The sequence below is a fragment of the Alosa sapidissima genome, chromosome 16 (assembly GCF_018492685.1).
Source record: "Alosa sapidissima isolate fAloSap1 chromosome 16, fAloSap1.pri, whole genome shotgun sequence".
NCBI classification, from domain to species: Eukaryota; Metazoa; Chordata; class Actinopteri; order Clupeiformes; family Clupeidae; genus Alosa; species Alosa sapidissima.
The window spans coordinates 5,223,661-5,233,660 of NC_055972.1; the positions used below are offsets into that span (position 1 = coordinate 5,223,661).

The 10,000-nt window shown below is 48.6% G+C and overlaps 1 protein-coding gene across 3 annotated transcripts in view; it reads right to left on the reverse strand.

Moving 5' to 3' along the window:
• Window positions 1–10,000, reverse strand: part of ercc6 (excision repair cross-complementation group 6) — a 61,917-nt gene that overhangs the window by 25,175 nt on the left and 26,742 nt on the right. For all 3 annotated transcript variants that reach the window (XR_006023242.1, XM_042065313.1, XM_042065314.1), the window contains exons 12-19: window positions 9,139–9,255; window positions 8,588–8,683; window positions 5,983–6,201; window positions 4,806–4,916; window positions 3,429–3,548; window positions 2,493–2,587; window positions 1,382–1,527; window positions 1–381 (exon numbers count right to left, since the gene is read on the reverse strand). The exon at window positions 1–381 is cut by the window's left edge and continues 180 nt beyond it. Coding sequence is in view for 2 of the 3 variants with exons in the window: in XM_042065313.1 (XP_041921247.1) it covers window positions 1–381; window positions 1,382–1,527; window positions 2,493–2,587; window positions 3,429–3,548; window positions 4,806–4,916; window positions 5,983–6,201; window positions 8,588–8,683; window positions 9,139–9,255 (1,285 nt within the window). In the remaining variant the exon portion in view is untranslated. The remainder of the gene's footprint in view (window positions 382–1,381; window positions 1,528–2,492; window positions 2,588–3,428; window positions 3,549–4,805; window positions 4,917–5,982; window positions 6,202–8,587; window positions 8,684–9,138; window positions 9,256–10,000) is intronic.

Genomic DNA, 10,000 nt, shown 5'->3' on the forward strand with positions numbered 1-10,000 from the left:
TGTGTTTGTCCTCCTCCTCCTGCTGCCCCCCGAGTGTGTCCGGCGCCCCCTGCTGTTGGCAGTGTTTCCGTTTCTCGCGGCGCTTCTGGGCGGAGCCAGTGAGGTCACTCTGTTCTGACCCGCCCACTGACCCCTTGGGGTTCCGCAGGGCGACCGGACTGCTGCCGGTCGCTCCGTTGGACGTGTCAGTGGTGCCGGGCGCTCCGTTGGGAATGTTGGCGTTCTGGTTGCCCTGCCGGCCGGCGGCAGAGGGGGAGGAGGAGGGAGGAGCGTCGTCGTCATGGACACAGAAGGCGGAGGATGAGGAAGACTTCGGCGTCCGCGAGGAGGAAGGGGGCGGGACCTTTGGTCTTTTGGGAGCCTGGATGTCTGAGCCAGTGCCTAGAGCAGCAAAACACACACACACACACACACACACACACACATATATTACACACACATTACACACACACACACACATATATTACACACACATTACACACACATTACACACACACACATACATACATACAGACAGACACACACACACACACACACACACACATACAGACACAAACACACGCACACATCACAGACACATCACACATCACAGACACACACATCACACACACACACACACACACACACACAGCAGAGGAGCTTATTTAGAACACCAGAGAAGCAAAAGAGAAACTCAGCACAACTCCACTCAACACAAAACAGGGCAGCACAACACAACAAAGATGACAGGTGTATGAGAGAGAAACGTCTGTGTGTGTGTGTGTGTGTGTGTGTGAGAAGGAATGAGCGAGTGAGTGTTGTGTGTGTGTGTGTGTGTGAGTGTGTGTGTGTGTGTGTGAGAAGGAATGAGCGAGTGAGTGTTGTGTGTGTGTGTGTGTGTCTGTGTGTGATGTATGTGTGTCTGTGTGTGTGTGTGTGTGTGTGTGTGTGTGTGTGTGTGTGTGTCTCTGTGTGATGTGTGTGTGTGTGTGTCTCTGTGTGTGTCTGTGTGTGTGAGTGTGTGTGTGTGTGTGAGTGTGTGAGTGTGTGTGTGTGTGTGTGTGTGTGTGTGTGAGAAAGAATGAGAGAGTGAGTGGTGTGTGTGTGTGTGTCTGTGTGTGATGTATGTGTGTGTGTCTCTGTGTGTGTGTGTGTGTGTGTGTGTGTGTGTGTGTGTGTGTGTGTGTGTGTGTGTGTCTCTGTGTGTGTCTGTGTGTGTATGTGAGAAGGAATGAGCGAGTGAGTGGTGTGTGTGTGTGTGTGTGTGTGTGTATGTCTGTGTGTTTGTGTGTGTGTGTGTGTGTGTGAGTGTGTGTGTGTGTGTGTGAGAAGGAATGAGCGAGTGAGTGGTGTGTGTGTGTGTGTGTGTGTGTGTGTGTGTGTGTGTGTGTGTGTGTGTGACCTGCAAAAATGGCGCTGGTCTCTGTCCCAGTGGCTCCGTCCGGGTTGCTGAGGGTGAACAGCTCGTAGATGTCGTTGGACTTGAAGAAGCGTCGCTGCTTTGGGTCCTTCAGAACGCGGTTGGTCAGGAACTGCTTAAAGATCTGCCTGTGGACACACACACACACACATGTGAGTGCACACCCACACACACACACACACACACACACACACACACACACGTGAGTGCACACCCACACACAGACATGTAAGTGCACACACACACACACACACCCACACACACATAGAGGGGTTCGCTAACTACGTTGTTGATGCTTCGTTTTATGTGTAGGGACCTTGAGCAAGCTATTGACGAGGTTTGATGCTGTTTTGAACAATATTGCTGGTTGAAGAAAGGCTATTTGGGAGGCGTTTCGCTCATGGCCCTTAGCTAATCCACTGTTTGCTACTTGGGGCAAAGCGTATACCGGAGCTCTGTAGTGGTTGATCAACGAAAAATACTGTCTCTGGCCTGTTTGATGTGTTTTTAATGCAGAAAGATTTTGTGTGTCAATTTTCCCTGGAATTACACCTTAAGGACTCTTTTATCCTCAGGTCTCTAGTTAAGGACTCTAGTGAAGGACTCTAGTGAAGGACTCTTTCTCCTCAGGACTCTAGTGAAGGACTCTAGTGAAGGACTCTAGTGAAGGACTCTTTCCTCCCCAGGTCTCTAGTTCAGGCGTTTTCATAAGATCTCCAAATCAAAAGGCATCCATCAGACTGCTCTTAAATTCTACTCTACTGGAAGACTCCTGCACAGCTGAAGATGGGAAATTGGGTCATAACTTATCCTGAATGAGCAAACACAAACACACACACACACACAGCGTAGCCCAGTTAAACTAGGGCAGTGTGTGAGGAGCAGCAGCCTCAAGACACCACACACACACACACACACACACACACACACACACACACACACACATCTGAAATATGACTGCACCCGAACCCTCTCATCTAATGACTCAGGAATTTATTTCAATGACAGTGAGACTATAACCCAACCGCCTGCCCCAAAGCTCCCCCACACACATAGTAGAGTTACGGTGTGTGTGTGTGTGTGAGAGGCTCACCTGTGGTATATCTTCTCCTCTATGGTTCCGGCAGTGAGCAGTCTGTACACAGTAACCTGCTGTGTCTGTCCTATACGCCATGCGCGCTCACGAGCCTGAGGGGGAAAGGAGGAGAGGGAGGAGGAGGAGGAGAGGAGGAGGAGAGGAAGAGGAGGAGGAGGGGGAGAGGAAGAGGAGGAGGAGGGGAGGAAAGGAGGAGAAGAGGAGGAGGAGAGGAGGAGGAAAGGAGGAGGATGAGAGGAGGAGAGAAGGAGAGGAGGAGAAGAGGAGGAGGAGAGGAAGAGGAGGAGGAGGGGAGAAAAGGAGGAGAAGAGGAGGAGGAGAAGAGGAGAGGAGGAGGAGAGGAGGAGGAGGAGGAAAGGAGGAGGATGAGAGGAGGAGAGAAGGAGAGGAGGAGAAGAGGAGGAGGAGAGGAAGAGGAGGAGGAGGGGAGGAAAGGAGGAGAAGAGGAGGAGGAGAAGAGGAGAGGAGGAGAAGAGGAGGAGAGGAGAGGAGGAGGAGGAGGAAAGGAGGAGGATGAGAGGAGGAGAGAAGGAGAGGAGGAGAAGAGGAGGAGGAGAGGAGGAGGAGAGGAAGAGGAGGAGGAGGGGAGGAAAGGAGGAGAAGAGGAGGAGGAGAAGAGGAGAGGAGGAGAAGAGGAGGAGAGGAGAAGAGGAGGAGGAGAGGAGAGGAGGAGAGGAGGAGGAAAGGAGGAGGATGAGAGGAGGAGAGGAGGAGAGGAGAAGAGGAGGAGGAGAGGAGAGGAGGAGAGGAGAGGAGAAGGAGAGGAGGAGGAGAAAAGGAGGAGGACGAGAGGAGGAGAGGAGGAGGAGAGGAGATGAGTCTAGGTTATCATTTGCAATGAGAGGCCACAGTAGAGAGGTGTGTGTGTGTGTGTGTGTGTGTGTGTGTGTGTGGTGTGTGTGTGTGTGTGTGTGTGTGTGTCTGTGTCCTCACCTGCATGTCTGTGCTGGGGTTCCAGTCGGGGTCGTAGATGATGACCCGGTTGGCTCCCGTCAGGTTGACCCCCAGACCCCCCACCCTGGTCGTCAGCAGGAACACAAAGATGGACTTGTCCTGGGAAAAAACACACGATTCAGAAAAGGTGCCTTTGTGTGTGAGTGTGTGTGTGTGTGTGTGTGTGTGTGTGTGTGTGTGTGTGTGTGTGTGTGTGTGTGTGTGAGAGAGAGAGAGAGAGAGAGAGAGAGAGAGAGAGAGAGAGAGAGAGAGAGAGAGAGAGGGTGTAGTTGTGTTTCAGTGAGTAAATCCGGTTGTTAAGTCCTGATGCAATAATGTGCCGATAATTCTGTTTAAAGATCCAACAGAGAGTATGGTTGTGTGTGTGTGTGTGTGTGAGAGAGAGAGGGTGTTTAAAGGTCCAACAGAGAGTATGGTTGTGTGTGTATGTGTGTGTGTGTGTGTGTGTGTGTGTGTGTGTGAGAGAGAGGGTGTTTAAAGGTCCAACAGAGAGCCCAGAACAGCTCCCATGTTCCCATAGACAGGAAAAGAAACAGTTGTTTTCCGCTGTTCAGAGTAGCCTACAAGAAAAAGGCCATTCTGTGTGTGTGAGAGAGAGTATGGTTGTGTGTGTGTGTGTGTGCAAAGACCTGGACGTTACCCTTGATTATATCACCTGGCTGAACAGCTACTCTGATTACTAATTAGAGTCAAGAGATGTTTTCAGCCCTCACTAAAGCGGCTCACAGGTTGTTCAAACTGGCTGGCTGCGCTAGTGTGTGTGTGTGTGTGTGTGTGTGTGTGTGTGTGTGTGTGTGTGTGTGTGCACGCTAGTAAACTTGTGTGGATGAAAGAGCTGCTGGGCCCGGAAACGACGCGTCAACAACGTCAAATAATCAATTCCATCACAAAACCAGCAGATAGCAACTACATCTGTGTGTGTGTGAGCAGGTTTGTGTTCAACTAATGTCTGTGTGTGTGTGAACAGGTTTGGTTAATGGCTGTGTGTGTGTGTGTGTGTGAGAACAGGTTTGGTTAATGGCTGTGTGGCTGTGTGTGTGTGTCTGTGTGTGTGTGTGTATGTGTGTGAACAGGTTTGGTTAATGGCTGTGTGTGTGTGTGTGTGTGTGTGTGTGTGTGTGTGTGTGTGTGTGTGTGTGTGTGTGTGTGTGTGTGTGTGTGTACAGGTTTGGTTAATGGTTGGATTTCAGCGCTGTAGCCTGTACTACATCAGCCATTAATCAGAGGGAGACAGATTGATCAGTGATCAATAATCAATGGATGCTGCTTCTAACCTCATTGTACTTGGTGACAAGAGGTGTGTGTGTGTGTGTGTGTGTGTGTGTGTGCGTGTGTGTGTGGGCACTTGTGTGTCACCTCGTTGAACTTGGCGATGAGAGGTTGGCGTGAGGCCACAGTGGTTGTTCCATCCATCTTCAGGAACGTGTAGTTCTTCTCACGCACAAACACCTCCAGAATATGCAGCATCTGTTCACACACAAAGAAAATCAGTGTGTGTGTGTGTGTGTGTGTGTGTGTGTGTGTGTGTGTGTGTGTGTGTCCGTGGGTTTGCGAGTGTGTCTTCCAAGGTAACATTATCCGTTCACACAATCACCTCCGGGATGTCCAACATCTGTGCGGACATGCTTTAAGAATGAGCCTATGTGTGTGTGTGTGTGTGTGTGTTGGGTGCCAGGATTAGTCCTAACAGGATTATCTGAGATTAATATTACATGTCCAACAGCAGGCTGGGTGTCCCAGCACAAATCAGCTTTCTATTGATGCAACACACACACACACGCGCACACACGCACACACGGACACACACACGCACACACACACACACACATACACACACACACACACACGCGTGCCTGTCCCAGTCAGGCTCTGTAATGAATTCTATTAGAGGCCCTAATGACATAATGATTGCAGTCGTGGTGCATATATATGTTGGGGCGTATGTGTGTGTGAGTGTGTGCGTGTGTGAGTGTGTGTGTGCAGCAGGGTCTCACTCACTGGCCCACTTACGAAGGTGACAGCACATGTATGCCCATTATTATGGCTTTGCTGTGTGTGTATGTGTGTGTATGTGTGTGTGTGTGTGTGTGTGTGTTTAACAGCTATCAGATCAGTCATGGCAGTGATGACCATGCAGTCTTACACTCCTCTCCTCTACCCTTTTCCTCCTCTCTTCTATCCTTTACTCTTTTCCTCTCCTCCTCTCTTCTCTCCTTTACTCCTTTCTTCTCTTTAACACTCCTCTCCTCCTCCTCAATCATCCCCCTCTTTCTCCCTGGTGCAGCTCTATATCCAGCAAACCATTACCAACGTCCTCACTTCCCCTCTCTCCCTCCTCTTCCTTCCCTCCATCTCTCCCTCTCTCCCTCCCTCCCTCTCTCCCTCACCTGTCTGGACTGTGTAAAGAGCAGTACTCGCTCTCTCCCTCCCTCTCCCTCTCTCACCTGTCTGGACTGGGTGAAGAGCAGTACTCCCTCTCTCTCTCCCTCCCTCCCTCCATCCCTCCCTCCATCCCTCCCTCTCCCTCTCTCACCTGTCTGGACTGGGTGAAGAGCAGCACTCGGTGTCCCTGTTTGCTCCAGATGCGCAGCAGAGACTCCACCACCACCAGCTTGCCTGAGCGCCTCCAGTAGCCGAAGCGCTCCTCTGGAGTCAGCTCCTCCTCGCACACACCCCGCAGGAGGCGCGGACCCCCAGAGAACAGGTCCGGGTGATTACAGATCTTACGCAGCGCGATCAGCCCAGAAAACACCTACAGGGAGGGAGGGAGGGAGGGAGAGAGGGAGAGAGAAGGAAGAGAGAGAGGGAGAGAGAGGGAGAAGGAAGAGAGAGAGGGAGAGAGAGAGAAGGAGGAGAGGGAGAGAGAGGACAGAGAGAAAGGGAGAGGGAGAGAGAGGAGGAATTTGAATTTGAGAGGGAGAGAGAGAGGAGGGAGGGAGAGAGAGAGAGAGAGAGAGAGAGAGAGAGAACATAGAGTGGATGAGCTGAAAGGTAAAAGCTTCTGTTGGACTGAATGAGCCTAATGAGCCTAATGTTACTGCCATGAGGAATGAGAGTCTAGTACGGTGTGTTAATGTGTGTGTGTGTGTGTGTGTGTGTGTGTGTGTTGCGGACTCTGTGTGTGTGAGTGTACTGTAAAACTTCAAATAAAGACGCCTGTCTCTTTTACACGCCTGGTGTTGCTACAGGTTTGGGTAAACAAAGGCCGGTCTCAAATAGAGGCCTGGTCTGTTTTTTAGTTTGGGTTTGCATTTAATCTGCTAAAACCCGCCTGTTTAAGCCAGTTCTATAGTGCAGATTGCGCACGCTAACGCTAACCTTATGATAAGATTCCATTAATAATGCGCTCGTGAAAACTAGAGTTCCAAATTGTTTAAACTTTTTTCAATATGAACTATGCCGAACTATGCCAGGGCTGAAAATGCAACTGTATTTGACAGAGGACAGATGTAGGTTGCTAGTGACAAAATATTAGCTTTTAGAGTGGTACGATCTCGTTTGTAAATCATGTTTGATTAAAACATGTTCAATCCGTTTCGGCTCTCCCCGCTATTTGGATCTTATCTTACTCAATGAACAACATCATCGGGTAGCCTAGTCATATGGGTAGGCATTCAGTGTCTTAGAAATAATTACTTAGATAATATTTCCCATCATTGCCAGAGGAAAAGTTTTGTGTGAAGGGAATTAAAGGCCTGTCTCATATAGACGCCTGTCTCTAATACTAGCCGGTGTAGTTTGGCGATTTGGGAAAATAAAAGCCCATGCTATTATTTGAAGTTTTACGTAATTGTATATTTATATTCTATATCCATGTGAGCTTTTGCAGCAATGACTCATATGGGGTGCGTGTGTGTGAATGGGTGTGTTTTGGACTATGTTCATTAGGGCAGTTCGATTATGGCATAATCACGATTATTTTGGTCAAAATTGTAATCACGATTAACGATTATTCATGAGGGGGGGTGATTTTCAACACATATTGTGTAAGAAATAAAAACACAGAAATGTGTTAAAAACAACGCAAGTTGTGTTGTTTTCAACACATTCGTTTTAAGAATGTAATTTTATCCTTGTGCACTTGTAGAAGCTAATAGACAAGATGTGGCAAAATAAATGTGGCAAAATAATTGTTTTTTCTTGATTATACTATTTTTGTGATTGTTTGGAGCCAAAATTGAAATTGAAATTCGATTAATTTGTGTGTGTGTGTGTGTGTGTGTGTGTGTGTGTGTGTGTAAGTGTGTGTGTGTGTGTGTGTGTGTGTGTGTGTAGCAGTAGTTGAACTTGTGTGCCTCTGTGGAGTCCAACAGATTAAATGAAATCACTTGAGTGAAATTAATGACAGTCAAACTTCCTGACTACTTAAGGATTCACACATCCGGCTTTCAAACACTCTCTGAACCAGAGAGAAAGAGGAGTGTGTGTGTGTGTGTGTGTGTGAGTGTGAGTGTGTGTGTGTGAGGGAAAGAGATGAATAATACATAAGGCATCTTGTGCTTCTGGAAAAGACGGACATTCATAGAATCTGAGGCACTGGAGGAGAAGAGAGAGAACACAGAGAAAAGAAAAAGCATATCTCCATTGAGGATCTGGTAGTGTGTGTGTGTGTGTGTGTGTGTGTGTGTGTGTGTGTGTGTGTGTGTGTGTGTGTGTGTGTGTGCCTGCATGTCTCCATTGAGGATCTGGTAGTGTCTGTGTGTGTGTGTGTGTGTGTGTGTGTAAGTATAAGTATAAGTATAAGTATATATACTCTTTTGATCCCGTGAGGGAAATTTGGTCTCTGCATTTATCCCAATCCGTGAATTAGTGAAACACACTCAGCACACAGTGAACACACAGTGAGGTGAAGCACACACTAATCCCGGCGCAGTGAGCTGCCTGCTACAGCGGCACTCGGGGAGCAGTGAGGGGTTAGGTGCCTTGCTCAAGGGCACTTCAGCCGCGCCTACTGGTCGGGGTTCAAACCGGCAACCCTCCGGTTACAAGTCCAGAGTGCTAACCGGAAGGCCTGTGTGTGTGTGTGTGTGTGTGTGTGTGTGTACCTGCATGTCTCCGTTGAGGATATGGTAGTGTGTGTGTGTGTGTGTGTGTGTGTGTGTGTGTGTGTGTGTGTGTGTGTGTGTGTGTGTGTGTACCTGCATGTCTCCGTTGAGGATCTGGTAGACCTCCTTGGAGTCCAGGAAGCCTTGATAGACCTCCCGCTGGTCCTCTGTCAGCCTGCAGAACAGCACCTGCAGAACCGCATAAGAACCAATAGAACACACTCTAGTACAAACGCTAGAACACACTCTCTTCACACAACCACTCTGGACTGTGTGTGTATGCATGAATGTATATGTGTGTATGTGTGCGCAAGTATATGTGTGAGTATGTGTGTGTGCTTTTTCTTGCGCGTGCGTGCATGTGTGTGTGTGTGTGTGCGCGAGTGTGAGTGAATGTGCGTGAGTGAGAGTGTGTGTGTGAGTGAGTGTGTGTGAGTGAATGTGTGTGAGTGAGTGTGTGAGTGAGTGAGTAAGTGAGTTTGTGTGTGTGTGTGTGTGTGTGTGTGAGTGAGTGTGTGAGTGAGTGTGTGTGTGTGTGCGAGAGTGTGTGAGTGAGTGTGTGTGTGTGCGAGTGTGAGTGAGTAAGTGAGTGTGAGTGAGTGTGCATGTGTGTGTGTGTGTAAGTGTGTGTGTGCATATGTTACCTGTTCATTTTTGTCAGGCAGTGAGAGATTGGCCTTCACGTCTGCCTTCATTCGACGCAGAAGGTAGGGATTTATGGAGTCCCTTAACACACATGCACACTTGTACGCCGTCTGGACCTGCACACACACACACACACACACACACACACACACACACGCACACGCACACCACACACACACAGTTAGGAGTTTGTACAGTCCCTTAACACACACGCACACGTATACACCGTCTGGACCTGCACACACACACACGCACGCACACACACACGCACGCACGCACGCACGCACACAGTTAGGAGTTTGTACAGTCCCTCAACACACATGTGCACTAGTGTTGCACGGTGTATCGATACTAAAAAGGTATCACGATGCCTTCACGCAAAAAACGATACGATTTTCGACGTTTTTAGAATCGATACATTATTAAAATAATAACGTTCTGTGTTTGTGTGAACTGCTGCTCTCACTGCTCCTTGCACGCATCTAGGCAAGTGGGCGTGTCAAGCAGGCAGCTCTGAGTGAGTGAGTGCGCAGCAACGTCAACATAGTTCTTTGCCGACAGTCCTCGGCCTGGTGGATAAAACAAAAGGTGATGTGAAATCTGGAACTATTTCGGATACATCGCGAATAGTGAAGGCAAACCATCAGATACACAGAGGCCCGTTTGTAAAATATGTTTCAAAGTCATTTAAAAGCAGTAGGCTACGCATGGAACTTGGCTAAACACCTCGCAGACATATCCCAACATTTTTAAAGAGTTCAAAAAACGACAGGTTAACGAATATGCTATTGAAAACACGACTACATAGTTAGTGCCAAGTTCTTCTCTTCTGTTTTAGTCTAGCCTAAGTGAAACGAGTAT